At 39.7% G+C, this 21,009-nt stretch overlaps 1 protein-coding gene across 2 annotated transcripts in view; it reads left to right on the top strand.

Moving 5' to 3' along the window:
* Positions 1 to 12,409, top strand: part of Ipo9 (Importin 9) — a 41,169-nt gene extending 28,760 nt beyond the window's left edge. Inside the window, exons 14-18 of one of the 2 annotated variants that reach the window (XM_071682126.1) lie at positions 3,508 to 3,696; positions 5,142 to 5,231; positions 5,548 to 5,703; positions 6,040 to 6,186; positions 10,416 to 12,409. In XM_071682126.1, coding sequence (XP_071538227.1) covers positions 3,508 to 3,696; positions 5,142 to 5,231; positions 5,548 to 5,703; positions 6,040 to 6,186; positions 10,416 to 10,565 — 732 coding nt within the window. In that variant the 3' untranslated portion in view covers positions 10,566 to 12,409. The remainder of the gene's footprint in view (positions 1 to 3,507; positions 3,697 to 5,141; positions 5,232 to 5,547; positions 5,704 to 6,039; positions 6,187 to 10,415) is intronic. The other variant, XM_071682127.1, reaches the window with a different exon arrangement.
* The last annotated feature ends 8,600 nt before the right edge of the window (positions 12,410 to 21,009 follow it).

Below are 21,009 nucleotides of genomic sequence, written 5' to 3'. Positions count from 1 at the left end.
TATATTATTTTTTTATTTTGCTTTGTCACTGTCTCCCGTGTTTGCGAGGTAGTGCAAGGAAACAGACGAAAGAAATGGCCCAACCCACCCCCATACACATGTATATACATACACGTCCACACACACAAATATACATACCTATACATCTCAATTTACACATATATATACACACACACAGACACATACATATATACCCATGCACACAATTCACAATGTCTGCCTTTATTCATTCCCATCGCCACCTCGCCACACATGGAATACCATCCCCCTCCCCCCTCATGTGTGCGAAGGTAGCGCTAGGAAAAGACAACAAAGGCCCCATTCGTTCACACTCAGTCTCTAGCTGTCATGCAATAATGCCCGAAACCACAGCTCCCTTTGAACATCCAGGCCCCACACAACTTTCCGTGGTTTACCCCAGACGCTTCACATGCCCTGATTCAATCCACTGACAGCACGTCAACCCCGGTATACCACATCGATCCAATTCACTCTATTCCTTGCCCTCCTTTCACCCTCCTGCATGTTCAGGCCCTGATCACTCAAAATCTTTTTTACTCCATCTTTCCACCTCCAATTTGGTCTCCCACTTCTCCTTGTTCCCTCCACCTCCGACACATGTATCCTCTTGGTCAATCTTTCCTCACTCATTCTCTCCATGTGCCCAAACCATTTCAAAACACCCTCTTCTGCTCTCTCAACCACGCTCTTTTTATTTCCACACATCTCTCTTACCCTTACATTACTTACTCAATCAAACCACCTCACACCACACTGTCCTCAAACATCTCATTTCCAGCACATCCACCCTCCTGTGCACAACTCTATCCATAGCCCACGCCTTGCAACCATACAACATTGTTAGAACCACTATTCCTTCAAACATACCCATTTTTGCTTTCCGAGATAATGTTCTCGACTTCCACACATTCTTCAAGGCTCCCAGGATTTTTGCCCCCTCCCCACCCTATGATTCACTTCCGCTTCCATGGTTCCATCTGCTGCCAAATCCACTCCCAGATATCTAAAATACTTTACTTCCTCCAGTTTTTCTCCATTTAAACTTACCTCCCAATTGACTTGACCCTCAACCCTACTGTACCTAATAACCTTGCTCTTATTCACATTTACTCTTAACTTTCTTCTTTCACACACTTTACCAAACTCAGTCACCAGCTTCTGCAGTTTCTCACATGAATCAGCCACCAGCGCTGTATCATCAGCGAACAACAACTGACTCACTTCCCAAGCTCTCTCATCCACAACAGACTGCATACTTGCCCCTCTTTCCAAAAGTCTTGCATTCACCTCCCTAACAACCCCATCCATAAATAAAGTAAACAACCATGGAGACATCACACACCCCTGCCGCAAACCTACATTCACTGAGAACCAATCACTTTCCTCTCTTCCTACACGCACACATGCCTTACATCCTCGATAAAAACTTTTCACTGCTTCTAACAACTTGCCTCCCACACCATATATTCTTAATACCTTCCACAGAGCATCTCTATCAACTCTATGATATGCCTTCTCTAGATCCATAAATGCTACATACAAATCCATTTGCTTTTCTAAGTATTTCTCACATACATTCTTTAAAGCAAACACCTGATCCACACATCCTCTACCACTTCTGAAACCACACTGCTCTTCCCCAATCTGATGCTCTGTACATGCCTTCATCCTCTCAATCAATACCCTCCCATATAATTTACCAGGAATACTCAACAAACTTATACCTCTGTAATTTGAGCACTCACTCTTATCCCCTTTGCCTTTGTACAATGGCACTATGCACGCATTCCGCCAATCCTCAGGCACCTCACCATGAGTCATACATACATTAAATAACCTTACCAACCAGTCAACAATACAGTCACCCCCTTTTTTAATAGATTCCACTGCATTACCATCCAAACCTGCTGCCTTGCCGGCTTTTATCTTCCGCAAAGCTTTTACTACCTCTTCCCTGTTTGCCAAATTATTTTCCCTAACCCTCTCACTTTGCACACCACCTCGACCAAAACACCCTATATCTGCCACTCTATCATCAAACACATTCAACAAACCTTCAAAATACTCACTCCATCTCCTTCTCACATCACCACTACTTGTTATCACCTCCCCATTAGCCCCCTTCACTGAAGTTCCCATTTGCTCCCTCTTACATATACCTATTTTTACCACACTGCTTCCTCTTACATATACCTATTTTTACCACACCTCTATTACCCTTTCATTTCTTATTTCATCAATCCTCCTCACACCATATGTTGTTCTTAAACATTTAATTTCCAAGACATGTGCACTATTCTATATATTTTTGTTTAAGGCCCATGTTTCATCCAAACAGGACTACTGTATCATCAAACATTGCCTCCTTGCCCTAATAGTGACCTTTTTTTGATGCACCCAAGATTTTTGCCTTTTACCAATCCTATAGCTCATTTCAAATGTAAAACAGTAAATATTGGATGTGTGCAGTGAGGCCATTGTGTGTCAGTACCTGATGCTACCTTGCTAAGGTGAGAGAAGCAGTTGTGTTTATGAAAAAAAAAAAAGGATCAGTAGATGAATAGGATAATGAATTTATGTGAGTTGTTCTACCTAGTACAGTTAAGCCATACACCACGAAGAAAAAAGTAAAATTTTAGAAGTGGTATGGCATTCCTCAGACATTGAAATAAACATATAGCAAGAGTCTCACATCATAGTTTAAAAACAGCTGCAATTTAAAACAAGGGAAAGGGTGTTAGTAAAATGATATAGAAATTGAAGATTTTTGCAGATTAGGTGAAATAAACTATTACAGTAACATGTAGTTGTATGAGATAAATGATCTAAGTCAATTGGAGTCACTTTTATAAAGATTGACAAATGCCAACACAACAGTATTCTGTAAGGGAATAAGGGAGATACTATAGTTAAAGGATTAATTCCCATGTACTCGAAAAGTAAATAATGTAAAAGGGAGGAAACTACTTTTCTGTAAAGATTATCATTTAACGACTTAGGTTATATAGGTAATCGTTTAAAAACTTGGATTATTTATTGAATTACAGTTGCAATGAAATATTTCACATTGGCAGTAAAATAGATTGAAATCAAAACAGTTATGAATCTTTAACAGCTTTAGATACCTAAAGCCTCGTGCATCATATTTGGTATCTATAAATCCATTTTAGAAATGCTCTACAGCATCAGCTAGTTTTTGAGAATGTAAGTTAGCATGGTTAAGATACCAGCCCCACTCTGGTCATTCACAAAATTGAGAACGTACCTGAAAGTACAATTGGAACTTGTGTTGCACTGGGTCGTGTTATTGATGTTATGCATGAGAAGACGGAACTCAGCCTCCATTATGTTCCTTATCCTGTCCAAACTTTGGCATGTGTGCACAAATTTGTATGAGAAAAAGGAAATACATTTCACATTAATGTGTGCTTATTTAAATTAAGATGTTTATGTGATTTTAGGCATGTTTTTCATTCCTTTTACCAGGGTGCCGAGACTTTACCAGTAGTTCAGAACCTTGTGCTGGTGTATGCTCAACTGGTCCACTCACAGTTGGAGGGTGTCCTCACCTTCCTTGCAGGAGTTCCAGGGCCTTCAGGACAGTCTGCACTCCATTTTGTCCTCACACAATGGTGTTCCAAGCAACACCTCTTCTTTGGTGCTTATGAAGGAAAGGTAGGTTGTTCCAAGGTTATTATTATGCATTATTTTTACAATTTAGGAGGATTCATGGAAGGTAATGCTTTTCTGGATCAGGTTGTGACTGACACTTTTTACTGGAGAATAATTGGAAAAAAATGTGTACATGCATTTATTGTTTTTCAATTTCTAAAAGAGAAAAGAAGGAGCTAAGCAATGAGTGCTCCTCCTCCTCAAAGTCATAGGCTGGTGTTTCTCAATATGTATGGTTGTAACCAAGGTGAGAAGAGAGGAGAGATAGGTGGTTTGTTTTAGGAAGGAAGCATGGGTGTTCTGGCTTTGAGTGAAACAAAGCTCAAGGGTAAAGGGGAAGAAAGATGTGGAATTGTTTTCGGAGTAAAGTCAGGGGTTAGGGAGAGAACAAGAGCTCTCTATCCACATCCAGGCCCCACAGACCTTTCCATGGTATATCCCAGACGTTTCACGTCTCTGGTTCAGTCCATTGACGGCATTTGGACCCCAGTATACCACATCACTCCAATTCACTCTGTTCTGCGCATGCCTTTCACCCCCCTGCATGTTCAGGCCCCGATCACTCAAATCTTTTTCACCCCCATCCTTCCACCTCCAGTTTGGTCTCCTGCTTCTCCTTATTCCCTTCACCTCTGACATATATATATATTTATTTATTTGTTTATTAATTTTGCTTTGTCGCTGTCTCCCACGTTTGTGAGGTAGCGCAAGGAAACAGATGAAAGAAATGGCCCAACCCACCCCCATACACATGTATATACATACACATCCACACACGCAAATATACATACCCATACATCTCAATGTACACATATATATATACACACACAGACACATACATATATACACATGCACACAGTTCACAATGTCTGCCTTTATTCATTCCCATCATCACCTTGCCACACATGGAATAACATACCCCTCCCCCCTCATGTGTGCGAGGTAGCGCTAGGAAAAGACAACAAAGGCCCCATTTGTTCTAACTCAGTCTCTAGCTGTATATATATATATATATATATATATATATATATATATATATATATATATATATATATATATATATATATATATATCTTCTTTGTCAACCTTTGTGTGTGACCAAACTGTTTCAACACGCTATCTTCTACCCTCTCCACCACATTCTTTTTATTACCACACATCTCTCTTACCTTTTAATCACTTACTCGATCAAACCACTTGGCACCACATTGTCCTCACCCATTTCATTTCCAACACATCCACATTCCTCTGAACAGCCTTAACTATGGCTCATGCTGTGCATTTACATATTGTTGTTAGGGCTACTATTCCTTCAGACATACCCATTTTTTGCCCTCTCAGTTGCGTTTTCCAAAAGAAAGAACCTATTGGTAATTCTTTAATGGACAGCTCAGTCCAGTGATTTGCTACTTAAAGTTATTGAAGTTTTATTTAAAATCTATTCACAGGTCAGTGCAGTTGCTCTGGCAAAACTATTAGAGCATGGTGTAACAGTCAATGATTCTCGCTTACAAGATATAATAGTTCAAGGTGATCAGGTAAGTCATTTAAGAACAATGAATTCTATTTATAGGGTGCTTGATAATGTAACTTTTTGTATAGTACATGAGTCACTTGATACAAGATATAATTTTCTCAATATGATAAACTTTTTTGGAATAATCTTTATGTAATGGATATGCAAGATTTTCATATTTTCTGTATTTCTCTACTGGGCAGATGTTGAAAAGATTTTACTTTGTAACAACTTCTTGGTGTAGACAAAGAAGGATTTAGTGTAAAAGACATGATGGTAACGTTTTATACACATGGTGATAGTTTAATTGATATTTTAAGATTTTTTTTTCTGATCAGGTTTTCTCACCTGAGGGTCGAATTCGAACAAGATCGCAACGTGTAGTTCGACCAGAACAGTGGACCCAAGTTCCTGTGCTGGTAAAGATCTTTAAACTCCTAATCAATGAACTTGCTAATGCAATTGACTCCAACATGACAAAGGATGATGAAGAGGTGGGATAGCATCTGTTTTGTATACATACTAGATTTTCATTGCACAAGTTATTTAATGAATATAAAGAATTAAGAAGATTATGTACTAAGCTTCATATCAGATAATTTTTTAGTGTGCATTTGCATTACATATGACAGTTAGAGAATTGGTTTGAGAGAATAAGGCCTTTCTTCGTTTGTTCCTGGTGCTACTTTGGTAGTGTGGGAAAGGATGAATACTTATGTTAGAAATGAAGAACGTTCATTTTATGGTTGCAACACAATTAGAAGTTAGAGATGTGCTCAGCAGTGACACCTTCCTTCAATTTACTTATTTGTCATGTTGATGCCTTGCAGCAGGAGTCTGAAGATGAATGCTGGGAAGACGATGAGGAGGAAGGTCAGGCCAATGGCGATGCCACTTTAGCCTCCATGTTTGCCCCCGCCAGTAACTTTCCAGGCTATGATACTGATACTGTAGATGATGAGGATGACCCTGATGCTGTGAGTTGTGTTGTTTGATTATTCCTTATTGACTTCTGTCTTACCAAATAGTAAAGAGGGAGAGACAAGATTTTGTATTTTAACACAAGATTAAGAAATTTTGAGAAAGCAATGTGGAAGAACATTTTTGTAGTAAAGAATAGGGTTAAGGGTGAGATTTTACATGCCAGTAGCAGTTCAACACCTTTATTGGTATTAAGGTTTTGGGTCAAGTAGATGTGATTTAGTTGATCACTGAATGTTTCATAATATGGAACAAGAGCAGAGAATTCAGCAGTAATAACAATGATAATGATGAGAAATGTACAGGAATTTATTCATTTATTTATTATTATCATTATTATAGGGGAAAAAGAATACTGCCCACGTATTCCTTGTGTGTTGTAGACTTTTGCTGTGGCCACTTCCTTGAGGGAGTTTCCAAAGGGATTGGGCATCAGAGATACAGATAAATAGATAGATAGATTCATAGTTGCCATGTATCCAGATAATTTCAGTACACCTTCCCCGACCCTTACAATCAGCCTGTGCTCACTATTACACTTCTTTGGCATTTGGCACAGTCATTTCTTGCATGATCATCGTACTTTATATATTGTCCTTAGGAATTAATCTCCACCACATGTACTCATTCCCTTCTATTTTATTAAATGCCCAAGAATCAAATTCATGGAACATTGTTGGGATTACTCTGCCTTTAAACATGCCCACCTGTCTATTTAAATGCTACGTTTTTGTTCAGCACATTCCTCAACACACCTAGGACCTTACTCTCCTCTTCCACCCTATGACTATCAGTAGATACATCATCTGAAAACAGTAGCAGACTTATTTCTCATACCTCCCCCTCCCCATAACATTCTGCAGACTTACGACATCGTTCAATCACAATTTAACTGCATTTTGCTGGCATAGAACAGTACATTCATTGCTCTTTAGCTGTCTTTACTTTAAAATCAGATTCAATGCATTTCCCCTTGCTTCAAGACCTATGCATTTGTTTCTTACCACCCCATCCATGAACAGATTAAAGTCATTGTGATATCACACATCCTTGATGCCAGCCCACCTTCACCAGTAATGTTATGCCTTCTTGCCTTCTTCTTTTCACACATACCTTACTCTTCCATTGAAAACTCCTCACTGCATTTAGTAACTTTCCTTGTAACCCACATATCCATAGCTTCTTCAATAAGGCATCTTTGTCAGCCCTATCCTGTGCTTCTGTAGATGCATCAGTGCTACCCTCTTTCTTGAGGTGTTTCAGACATTCTTGAAAACAAACATCCTTCTGCCTGTCTTGAAATCACTTTGCACTACCTCAGTCAGCTGTTCCATCCATGACATTACCCTTTTGGTCACTGTTGTACTCTGCACCATTGTAGGTGTTATAAACAAGCTTATATATGTGCTAGCCCTGCCTTTTGGCAAAATGGTAGGAAAATAGAAATAGCCACCCTCTTTTGGAGAAATTCAGTTGCAGTCTCATCCACTCCAGATATTTAACATTTCATCTTTAGCAAGGCTTTCACTCCTTCTTGTGCATTCCAGTTGCCATCATCACTCTTACACTTAGCATCTTACCTCATCCCAATACACTTTTTTTTTTTTTTAAGTGCATGACTTGGCTTAAGCAAAACATGCCCAGATCATGGGCCATTGTCGATAAGAGAGAAAAGGTGAAAGAAAGGAAGGGTAAAAATTTACTCTACTGGCATTTATAGACCTGTCTTAAAGCTAGAAGGATTAAAGGAAGAGGGAAGGATGAAACAAAGAAATTTCCATAGCTTAACTGTATAAGGGAAGAAGGTATCATGACAGGTTTTGAATGGCTGGTTACCTAACAGAAACTGTGTGTAACAGCAGCAAATGCTTGCTGCAGGTCCAGTCCTTGGAGGAGGGGACATATGCAGACAACTCACAAGAACAGATGGATGAAGGGGTTGAATCTTCTTGGGAGATATGACAGTGATTTAATTCCCTGTTAGCAAGTACTTCCTCAGATATTTATAGAGCTACACTTTGTTGTAGAGGAATAGTTTTTCCTGCTTCTGAGCCTACTTTTTTTAAGTGAAGCATGTACAGAGCATCATATTGGGGAAGAGCAGTGTGGTTTCAGAAGTGGTAGAGGATGTGTGGATCAGGTGTTTGCTTTGAAGAATGTATGTGAGAAATACTTAGAAAAGCAAATGGAATTGTATGTAGCATTTATGGATCTGGAGAAGGCATATGATAGAGTTGATAGAGATGCTCTGTGGAAAGTACTAAGAATATATGGTGTGGGAGGCAAGTTGTTAGAAGCAGTGAAAAGTTTTTATCGAGGATGTAAGGCATGTGTATGTGTGGGAAGAGAGGAAAGTGATTGGTTCTCAGTGAATGTAGGTTTGCGGCAGGGGTGTGTGATGTCTCCATGTTTGTTTAATTTGTTTATGGATGGGGTTGTTAGGGAGGTGAATGCAAGACTTTTGGAGAGAGGGGCAAGTATGCAGTCTGTTGGGGATGAGAGAGCTTGGGAAGTGAGTCAGTTGTTGTTCGCTGATGATACAGCGCTGTTGGCTGATTCATGTGAGAAACTGCAGAAGCTGGTGACTGAGTTTGGTAAAGTGTGTGAAAGAAGAAAGTTAAGAGTAAATGTGAATAAGAGCAAGGTTATTAGGTACAGTAGGGTTGAGGGTCAAGTCAATTGGGAGGTAAGTTTAAATGGAGAAAAACTGGAGGAAGTAAGTGTTTTAGATATCTGGGAGTGGATTTGGCAGCGGATGGAACCATGGAAGCGGAAGTGAATCATAGAGTGGGGGAGGGGGCGAAAATCCTGGGAGCCTTGAATAATGTGTGGAAGTCGAGAACGTTATCTCGGAAAGCAAAAGTGGGTATGTTTGAAGGAATAGTGGTTCCAAAAATGTTGTATGGTTGCGAGGCGTGGGCTATGGATAGAGTTGTGCGCAGGAGGGATGTGTGGAAATAAAAAGAGTGTGGTTGAGAGCACAAGAGGGTGTTTTGAAATGGTTTGGGCACATGGAGAGAATGAGTGAGGAAAGATTGGCCAAGAGGATATATGTGTCAGAGGTGGAGGGAACGAGGAGAAGTGGGAGACCAAATTGGAGGTGGAAAGATGGAGCGAAAAAGATTTTTAGTGATTGGAGCCTGAACATGCAGGAGGGTGAAAGGCGTGCAAGGAATAGAGTGTATCGGAACGATGTGGTATACCGGGGTCGATGTGCTGTCAGTGGATTGAACCAGGGAATGTGAAGTGTCTGGGGTAAACCATGGAAAGTTGAGTGGGGCCTGGATGTGGAAAAGGAGCTGTGGTTTCGATGCATTATTACATGACAGCTAGAGACTGAGTGTGAACGAATGTGGCCTTTGTTGTCTTTTCCTAGTGCTACCTCGCACACATTTGGGGGGAGGGGGTTGTTATTTCATGTGTGGTGGGGTGGCGATGAGAATGAATAGGGGCAGACAGTATGAATTATGTACATGTGTATATATGTGTATGTCTGTGTGTGTATATATATGTATACGTTGAGATGTATAGGTATGTATATTTGCGTGTGTGGAGGTGTGTGTATATACATGTGTACGTGGGTGGGTTGGGCCATTCTTTCGTCTGTTTCCTTGTGCTACCTCGCTAATGCGGGAGACAGCGACAAAGCAAAAATGATGAATATATTTATTTATTTATATTTATTTTGCTTTGTTGCTGACTCCCGCGTTAGCGAGGTAGCGCAAGGAAACAGACGAAAGAATGGCCCAACCCACCCACATACACATGTATATACATACACGTCCACACACGCAAATATACATACCTATACATCTCAATGTATACATATATATACACACACAGATATATACATATATACACATGTACACAATTCATACTGTCTGGCCCCACTCACACTATTTGCTATTTCCCGTGTTAGTGGGGTAGCGTTAAGAACAGAGGACTGAGCCTTTGAGGGGGTATCCTCACTTGGCCCGCTCCTCTGTTCCTTCTTTAGGAAAACTAAAAATGAGAGGGGAGGATTTCCAGCCCTCCACTCCCTTCCCTTTTAGTCGCCTTCTACGACTATATATAGATATATATATATATATATATATATATATATATATATAGATAGATAGATAGATAGATAGATAGATAGATAAACACACCACATTGACAGTAACTGATTAGCACATTTTAAGCAAAGGAAAATGATTACTTTATTACATGTACTTACCAACAGGTGAGTGACCCAATGTACAGCTTGGATCTTCAGCAGTACCTGACCACATTCATCAGCACCTTTGCTCAGCACCCAGCATTTCCTATTTTCATACCACATTTAAATCCTCATGAGCAGGAAGTTCTCCAAGGCATCGGCGTCCAGTGTTGAAAATACTGTAATAAGACAATGTTTAATCACCCTGGTATTTTTAAATTTTTACTCACCTCATACAAAAATTAAGGCATAGAAAAGCCTGCAAGACTTTACAGTTATGGTGAATATAGTGTTGACCATACCTGGTGTCAAATGTAATGCTGCCTCTTCATATGTAAGTTAAATATTGATTGTTGAGGACAGAAATAAAAGGAACTTACTTGAAATTTAAACAGAATTAGACCCAGGGACTGAATATGCATTGGAATGTGCTTATCACAAACTTTATAGAGAAAAATTATTTATAACTTTTGTATAGAGAAAATAATGTGAAAAATAAATATATTTACTTATGTAAAGTTGTTCCTCATTCCTCTGATCAATACCAGTCATTATGAGATAAAGATCCTAATATCCTAATAACCTTATCAGTATAGACCTCCATATATATTTTTTTAACTTGATAAACTTTATAACCCAGTGGAGATTGCTGTTTTATGAATCTCTTCACATACAATATTCAGCTCACCTATTCATGTCTCATTATGTTTTTGACGAAACAAACTCAGCCCATGATGAATGTGATTAGAATTTAATTCAATTCCCTTTAATGGGAAATGCTTTAGTTTTACATCATCCATAGATGGTGCATTATAAAGATATCTGGATTTTGCTCACAATGGAACTTGCTGAAATGCAAAGCATGTCTAGTTTTTAGTTACTGAAAGCTGTGATCATTAACAATGATAAGATTAATGGAAAATAAGGAAGAAGATAGATGTTAAGCTATTTATTAAGTCCAGTTCCAAACTGAACTGAGTAAGTTAGTGTACAATACAGGTTTGGAAATGTATACACTAAAAAAATTTTTTTTTTACTGTGCTGCAGAAGTGCTTACTGTGAAGGGAGTCCATATTCTAAAAATGCAGGCAAAATATGTTGAAAGGTACAGTGTAACTGATTTCTGTGCAATGAAAGCACTCCCTTTGTAAGGATAGAGGATTTAGAATCATTGCACCTAACCTGAAAACTGTTCAAGCATGAAAGCTTGCATTTATTTTAGGTATAATGCAATATACTTGAGTGCTGAAGTGCCTGCCAGCTCTGATGCCCAGTGTCAGACTTTACTTTTTTGCAGATGCTTTTTATTTTAATATAAAAGACAATCTTCATGTTATGTTTGGTCTTTCATATGCAGCTTATACTCAGAGGGATTGACAGATACATGAATGAGTTAATTTCTTCCTTTTAGACCATTTCAGAGTAATGAACTGTTAGGTTCTGAAACTCGTCCAAGGTCTACTTGTAAATAGGGAGACACAGCATATTGTTGTGAGTTGCAGGACTGTTATGAATACACTTGTTACTGATGGAGTAGGGAGGCAACCCTGAACATTAGGTTGAAAGGTGTATGGTAGTCCAGTTGAGTGTCTTGTGTCTTAGTAAAGTTAGTATATTATGATGTTTTGAAACTTGATGCCGTTTATTAGTTTAGCCATTGAAATTCAGAGTAATCTCTTTAGTGGTGCCATTTCTGGTAATCTGACGCTTTAAGATATTGTACATTAAACCATGAGTTGCATGTTTACTCGTAATGTAAAGTTGATATTTTGATATTGAATATGTGATTCCACATAGGGAAAATGGCTGATCATTGGTAATAATATGCTTGCATAGAATGTTTTGTACTCTGTTATTTGGGCCATAAGTAATTTGCAGCTATAGAGATGTTATAAGACGTATTTTTATATTGTTTGTTAACTTCTAAAATCCTTTGTGGTTCATGTGTAAGCCTGTAACACTGGAGAGAGGGATTCTTTTTTGTATGGCAAATATTTAAAATATATGTGAAAATTGTTTGACGTGATTCCTTCATTCCTTGTTTCAGATGCTGTAGCTTATGGTTGACTACTCAGTTCATGATGTTTCCATTGTTACATGCTTAGCAAATGTTTGGCATAAATGTATGAAAAGGAATCTTTCAGTATGGTTTCAGGTGACTGCAAACAGGAAGTAAACTGGGTTAAGATTGAAAAAACTTTTTGGCAATTGTCACAAAATATACAGGTATCCCAGCATAATGGCAGGTCATTTACTAGCATTCTGCCATAATATATTTAGCTTTATATTAGGGAACCAATTATGTTTCTGCAGTGCATTTCATTATGGACATGTTTACCCATTTATCTTTGCTGTTATGTTTTCAGGCATCCTCCCATTTCATAGTCCTTACCTAACTTTTGCTCATTGTAAGTCAGTACAATTTAGTGGTGTATTGTTTGTGTTAATTGATAAGTGCACAAAAGAGAGACTTTTGGATGTTAATGTGCTGAGAGGTGCAACTGGAGGGATGTCTGATCATTATCTTGTGGAGGCGAAGGTGAAGATTTGTAGAGGTTTTCAGAAAAGAAGAATGTTGAGGTGAAGAGAGTGGTGAGAGGAAGTGAGCTTGGGAAGGAGACTTCTGTGAGAAAGTACCAGGAGAGACTGAGTGCAGAATGCAAAAAGGTGAGAGCAAAGGACGTAAGGGGAGTGGGGGAGGAATGGGATGTATTTAGGGAAGCAGTGATGGCTTGCGCAAAAGATGCTTGTGGCATGAGAAGTGTGTTAGGTGGGCAGATTAGAAAGGGTAGCGAGTGGTGGGATGAAGAAGTAAGATTATTAGTGAAAGAGAAGAGAGAGGCATTTGGATGAGTTTTGCAGGGAAATAGTGCAAATGACAGGCAGATGTATAAAAGAAAGTCAGGAGGTCAAGAGAAAGGTGCAAGAGGTGAAAAAGAGGGCAAGTGAGAGTTGGGGTGAGAGGGTATCATTGAATTTTACGGAGAATAAAAAGATGTTTTGGAAGGAGGTAAATAAAGTGCGTAAGACAAGAGAACAAATGGGAACATCGGTGAAGGGGACTAATGGAGAAGTGATAACAAGTAGTGGTGATATGAGGAGATGGAGTGAGTATTTTGAAGATTTGTTGAATGTGTTAGATGATAGAGTGGCAGATATAGGGTGTTTTGGTCGAGGTGGTGTGCAAAGTGAGAGGGTCAGGGAGAATGATTAGGTAAACAGAGAAGAGATAGTGAAAGCTTTGCAGAAGATGAAAGCTGTCAAGGCAGCGGGTTTGGATGGTATTGCAGTGGAATTTATTGAAAAAGGGGTGACTGTGTTGTTGACTGGTTGGTAAGGATATTTAATGTATGTATGACTCATGGTTAGGTGCCTGAGGATTGGCAGAATGCATGCATAGTGCCATTGTACAAAGGCAAAGGGGGATAAAAGTGAGTGCTCAAATTACAGAGGTATAAGTTTGTTGAGTATTCCTGGGAAACTATATGGGAGGGTATTGATTGAGAGGGTGAAGGCATGTACAGAGCATCAGATTGGGGAAGAGCAGTGTGGTTTCAGAAGTGGTAGAGGATGTGTGGATCAGGTGTTTGCTTTGAAGAATGTATGTGAGAAATACTTAGAAAAGCAAATGGATTTGTATGTAGCATTTATGGATCTGAAGAAGGCATATGATAGAGTTGATAGAGATGCTCTGTGGAAGGTATTAAGAATATATGGTGTGGGAGGCAAGTTGTTAGAAGCAGTGAAAAGTTTTTATCGAGGATGTAAGGCATGTGTATGTGTAGGAAGAGAGGAAAGTGATTGGTTCTCAGTGAATGTCGGTTTGCAGCAGGGGTGCGTGATGTTTCCATGGTTGTTTAATTTGTTTATGGGTGGAGTTGTTAGGGAGGTGAATGCAAGAGTTATGGAGAGAGGGGCAAGTATGCAGTCTGTTGTGGATGAGAGAGCTTGTGAAGTGAGTCACTTGTTCGCTGATGATACAGCACTGATGGCTGATTCAGGTGAGAAACTGCAGAAGCTGGTGACTTAGTTTGGTATAGTGTATGAAAGAAGAAAGCTGAGAGTAAATGTGAATAAGAACAAGGTTATCAGGTACAGTAGGGTTGAGGGACAAGTCAATTGGGAGGTAAGTTTGAATGGAGAAAAATTGGAGGAAGTGAAGTGTTTTAGATATCTGGGAGTGGATTTGGCAGCGGATGGAACCATGGAAGCGGAAGTGAGTCACGTTAGGGGAGGGGGCGAAAGTTCTGGGAGCATTGAAAAATGTGTGGAAGGCGAGAACATTATCTTAGAAAGCAAAAATGTGTATGTTTGAAGGAATAGTGGTTCCAACAATGTTATATGGCTGTGAGGCATGGGCTATGGATAGATTGGGTGGAGGAGGGTGGATATGTTGGAAATGAGATGTTTGGGGACAATATGTGGTGTGAGGTGGTTTCATCGAGTAAGTAATGAAATGGTAAGAGAAATGTGTGGTAATAAAAAGAGTGGTTGAGAGCAAGAGGGTGTTTTGAAATGGTTTGGTCACATGGAGAGAATGAGTGAGGAAAGAATTGACAGAGAGGATATATGTGTCAGAGGTGGAGGGAACGAGGAGTGGGAGACCAAATTGGAGGTGGAAATATGGAGTGAAAAAGATTTTGAGCGATCGGGACCTGAACATGCAGGAGGGTGAAAGGCGTGCAAGGAATAGAGTCAATTGAATGTTGTTGTATAACGGGGTTGACATGCTGTCAATGAATCAATTGAGCCAGGGCATGTGAAGCGTCTTGGGTAAACTATGGAAAGTTGTGTGGGGCCTGGATGTGAAAAGGGAGCTGTGGTTTCGGTGCATTATACATGACAGCTAGAGACAGTGTGAATGAATGTGGCCTTTGTTGTCTTTTCCTTGTGCTACCTCATGTGCATGAGGGGGAGGGGGTTGTCTTTTCATGTGTGGCAGGGTGGTGATGGGAATGAATAAAGGCAGACAGTATGAATTATGTACATGTATGTATATATGGATATGTCTGTGTATGTATATATATATATATATATATATATATATATATATATATATATATATATATATATATATAGGTAGTAAAAGCTTTGCGGAAGATGAAAGCCGGCAAGGCAGCAGGTTTGGATGGTATTGCAGTGGAATTTATTTAAAAAAGGGGGTGACTGTATTGTTGACTGGTTGGTAAGGTTATTTAATGTATGTATGACTCATGGTGAGGTGCCTGAGGATTGGCGGAATGCGTGCATAGTGCCATTGTACAAAGGCAAAGGGGATAAGAGTGAGTGCTCAAATTACAGAGGTATAAGTTTGTTGAGTATTCCTGGTAAATTATATGGGAGGGTATTGATTGAGAGGGTGAAGGCATGTACAGAGCATCAGATTGGGGAAGAGCAGTGTGGTTTCAGAAGTGGTAGAGGATGTGTGGATCAGGTGTTTGCTTTGAAGAATGTATGTGAGAAATACTTAGAAAAGCAAATGGATTTGTATGTAGCATTTATGGATCTGGAGAAGGCATATGATAGAGTTGATAGAGATGCTCTGTGGAAGGTATTAAGAATATATGGTGTGGGAGGCAAGTTGTTAGAAGCAGTGAAAAGTTTTTATCGAGGATGTAAGGCATGTGTACGTGTAGGAAGAGAGGAAAGTGATTGGTTCTCAGTGAATGTAGGTTTGCGGCAGGGGTGTGTGATGTCTCCATGGTTGTTTAATTTGTTTATGGATGGGGTTGTTAGGGAGGTAAATGCAAGAGTCTTGGAAAGAGGGGCAAGTATGAAGTCTGTTGGGGATGAGAGAGCTTGGGAAGTGAGTCAGTTGTTGTTCGCTGATGATACAGCGCTGGTGGCGGATTCATGTGAGAAACTGCAGAAGCTGGTGACGGAGTTTGGTAAAGTGTGTGGAAGAAGAAAGTTAAGAGTAAATGTGAATAAGAGCAAGGTTATTAGGTACAGTAGGGTTGAGGGTCAAGTCAATTGGGAGGTGAGTTTGAATGGTGAAAAACTGGAGGAAGTGAAGTGTTTTAGATATCTGGGAGTGGATCTGTCAGCGGATGGAACCATGGAAGCGGAAGTGGATCATAGGGTGGGGGAGGGGGCGAAAATTTTGGGAGCCTTGAAAAATGTGTGGAAGTCGAGAACATTATCCCGGAAAGCAAAAATGGGTATGTTTGAAGGAATAGTAGTTCCAACAATGTTGTATGGTTGCGAGGCGTGGGCTATGGATAGAGTTGTGCGCAGGAGGATGGATGTGCTGGAAATGAGATGTTTGAGGACAATGTGTGGTGTGAGGTGGTTTGATCGAGTAAGTAACGTAAGGGTAAGAGAGATGTGTGGAAATAAAAAGAGCGTGGTTGAGAGAGCAGAAGAGGGTGTTTTGAAATGGTTTGGGCACATGGAGAGAATGAGTGAGGAAAGATTGACCAAGAGGATATATGTGTCGGAGGTGGAGGGAACGAGGAGAAGAGGGAGACCAAATTGGAGGTGGAAAGATGGAGTGAAAAGGATTTTGTGTGATCGGGGCCTGAACATGCAGGAGGGTGAAAGGAGGGCAAGGAATAGAGTGAATTGGAGCGATGTGGTATACAGGGGTTGACGTGCTGTCAGTGGATTGAATCAAGGCATGTGAAGCGTCCGGGGTAAACCATGGAAAGCTGTGTAGGTATGTATATTTCCGTGTGTGGACGTGTGTATGTACATGTGTATGGGGGGGGTTGGGCCATTTCTTTCGTCTGTTTCCTTGCGCTACCTCGCAAACGCGGGAGACAGCGACAAAGTCTAAAAAAAAAAAAAAAAAAAAAAAAAATGTATATATATATATATATATATATATATTGAAATGTTTAGGTATATATATGTGCGTGTGTGGATGTGTATGTATATACATGTATGTGGGTGGGTTGGGCCATTCTTTCGTCTGTTTCCTTGTGCTACCTCGCTAATGCGGGAGACAGCGACAAAGGTTAGTAAATAGATATATAGATAAGGTTTGTAATTCTACCATTAAGATGTGACTGATTTTTAATCTTCTGTATTTCCTGGGTTCACTTTAGTACTTCCTGATGTTACCTACTTTGTGATGATCATTCAGTGATGTTTGGTTTTGCAAGGTTTTCAAACTTTTGAACACTGTAACAACACTAAGAGTGAGAGAATGACTGGAAAAACTGTGTTAAGTGCTAATGATACCACATGGAAAGTTTTAAGACACATTTTAGATATAAACTAAGATGTGTTAAGGCAGGCTGAAGTTAAAAAACACTCAAATTTCAAAAGCTTTAGGACTTGGCATGTCTACATTGGGAACAGTATTTGATATACAAAGTGTAAGTCAGTGCACAGGCTTTAAAGCCTTTCAGTGCTACCAAAGTGGTTTTACAATTAAAGTGATTAGAGGAAAATATGGAAAGATTGCTAAATGTTTGAACTGAAGACCAGGTTCACCTCATCCTACTACTCGCTATCCTTTCACATACACCCACTTCCCACTTTATAATACCAGACACTTCCCCAAATGCAAGCACTACTCCTTTATATCCTTTTACTCCTTGCCCACCCCCTTAGTTTCATTTGCTTTCTTGTTATCTTTGCATACAAGCATCGTTTCCAAGCTCAGTTATTTTCATCACCTTCCCCCATTGTTATTTCCTTTTTTTCCTAAAGCTACAATAATCTCTTACTCTTTTCTAAGAAATGATCAGATATTTCATGTTTGCCTCTCTCAGCCAATTCATGTCTAACAATTCTTTTCTTTTTGGACAGTTGTTTCATGTTTATTTCTATTATGACTAATGTCATAGTGTAAGTTTCAAACCAGTTTTGTGTACTTGAAATTGCATTTTATACAAGATCACTGTTTGTGCTTTGTTTATATGCATTATAATTCTAGTGACAATGGTACATTATATACACTGTACACTAAGATGATAGTTTTGAAAGAGTTTGATGATGGAAAATTATCCGTAAAGCACATGTAAATCATTTTAATTCAAACTGGAATACTTTGAAGATGAAATTGAGCAACAGCTGTCATGCCAGCTTGCAGTTAGGTTAATGATATCTGGTTTACTTAGAATGTTTGGTCCTTATGGAGAATGAGAGTGAGTCTTTATTGTCACAGAATATCAGAAGTGACAGTTTAGGTGGATTAGTTTCTCTCATCTAGGATATACCTTGAATATGTGAAGATTTTCACTGTTGAAATGATTTTTGTTGAGTGTGTGTCTCTTAGCCATAACAAACACTATTACTCAGTTAAATGTATATGTACTTCCATTATGTTTCAGGAGCCATAGGAAGAACTAGAGAAAGTGATCAAGATTTCCTGCTGGTACAACGAATGTGTGCTTATTCACCCTGTGTGTAGATGGCAACTAAAAGGGGTGGGAGCAGGGGGCTGGAAATCCTCCCCTCCAGTTTTGGTTTTCCAAAAGAGGAATAGAGAAGGGAGCCAAGTGAGGATTTTCCCTCTTGAGGCTCAGTCCTCTGATCTTGACGCTACCTCACTAAAGCGGGAAATGGCAAATATGTACGAAAAAAATGAATATATATTTATTGTTGCTTCGAGAGAACAAAGTGGGATTATTGAACAATATGCCTTTTGATTAACGACAGTGCTGGATGTTTTCGTCATATATATAATATTTTTCTCCATTCAAACTTGCATCTCAACTAAGGGAGTGGAGTGAAGTGACTGCCACTTGCACTGTCTAGTGCAGGCTGTTACGTGATGACTGCTGCCAATGAGAGAAAGTGCTCAGGTGGTAGTGTATTGGCCCCTCCTTGTATCCCAGCTAACTCAAGGATTATCCTGCCCCTTACTGTGGGAGCATAAAGTGGTGCCCGGAACCATCTTACTCTGTGTGTCAGGATTGCTGGTCTTACTTTCTGTCTCATAAAATTGGGACTACTAGGCTAGTCCTGCCATCTTACAAGCACCATACTCCTACTCAAACCTTGCTTAATATTATTATTTTCACGTAAGTACTCTTGTCAATTCCTGTCCACTCAAATATTTATAAGTATCATCATGGCAGTCCATCAAATCTATGGCCTCTAGTACCCGGCATTAAAGGGGGCTAAGCATCTCCAGCTTTCTGCCTGACTCTACTACCAATGAGAGGGAGGGCTGTGGCAGTAGTAGTATTGGCCCCTCCCATGACTTTTCCCTCTCTCTTAGACCTTCCAGTTTTTCTCTACATCAACATTCATGGTCTCTCTAGTAACCTCTCCTCACTTGAAAATCATCTGTTTAGTACCTCTCCTAAAACCTTACTCCTCTCCGAGACAGCTGTGTCTAATGTTCTCACTAGTCCGTTTTTATATCTAATTATAACCTCCACTCACGATTCCAGTTCAAAAGTGGTGTTTGTGCTTATTCCAACACCAGCACTCCTGTTGCATGCCTCAAGAACCATGAGTCTCCAAACTATGATGTTATGTGGCTCTATGTCTGTCTCCCTGCTACCACACTTTTTCTCTTTCACCTGTTGCTTTCCTAGTTCTACAGATTTTATATCCTTCTGCTATCTAAACTCCTGCCATGAAACTGTGACATCCTCTCACCAGCAGGCCGAGATCCTCTACCTTGAGGATTTCAACGTTCTCCATAGGGAATGGTTGAATTCCTCCCATATGAATGGTGGAGGGATTGAAGCTCTCACGTTCTCCATTCTCTATGGCTTAGAGCAAATTATCTCCCACCCTACCCATATTCCTGTTTGCTGTGACCACTCCTAATAATCTGGATTTGTTTTTCACCTCTACTCCAACCTGCTGTACATACACAATCTCACAAGTAATTGGTTCACCTGATCACTTTAATAAATGTATGTAATCTTAATGGCACCCCTCCCTCCAGCAACACCTCAACAAAGCTGACTGGAATAACTTGGGTGACTTCTTTTCTGACTTTCCTAGGGTAAATTACTGTCTCTGTGTGGTGATCCCCCCGTTCTGTATGGACCTAACTCGGTGGTGGGCTTTGTGTGTAGCAGTGATGGCTTGAGTGGCAGCGAAGATTTTTCTTTTCCGAGTAGGTTCTACCATGTTGCAAAGGTCACGCTTGAGCTCTCACACCAACACATGTAGGCTATTTTCTCTCCTATACTCTTCATTCCTCCCTTCATGGTCTATCAAGACTGAAATCGGTCATTTGAGTTAAAATGAATTTCCAAGATAGAATATTCTAAACTATTAAGAGCGCTGAGTAGCCTTAGATGCTCCAGTGCTTGGCTTATAAACCTAAGTTTTATAATGCAAACCTTACCCTGGTTACTATGAAGCTTCCATAAATTAATCATAGACTTACCGTTCTTGAGGTTCCCGCGAGATATGGTTAAAAGTTGTGGGGTTGTAGAGTGTGGGAATGGGAGCCATGTGTGGCTAGTGGTTGTATTATAAAGTATTATGTATTCCCTTATTCTGATCATGAACAGTGGCGCGGATAATTGTCTAATTTATCTTTAATCCGTAAAATATAAACATGTTGCACGCGGCTAATATAATCTTAGTGGCTTTATGGACATACTGTAAATATTTTATTACATTTAATATTCACTGGAACATTTGGTGTATAGTAGGGACCACGGTCATGATCATGTGTCGGAAACTAACAAGTGGA

The sequence above is a fragment of the Panulirus ornatus genome, chromosome 34 (assembly GCF_036320965.1).
Source record: "Panulirus ornatus isolate Po-2019 chromosome 34, ASM3632096v1, whole genome shotgun sequence".
In the NCBI taxonomy this organism is placed as follows: Eukaryota; Metazoa; Arthropoda; class Malacostraca; order Decapoda; family Palinuridae; genus Panulirus; species Panulirus ornatus.
This window is presented reverse-complemented; position numbering and strand designations above follow the sequence as displayed.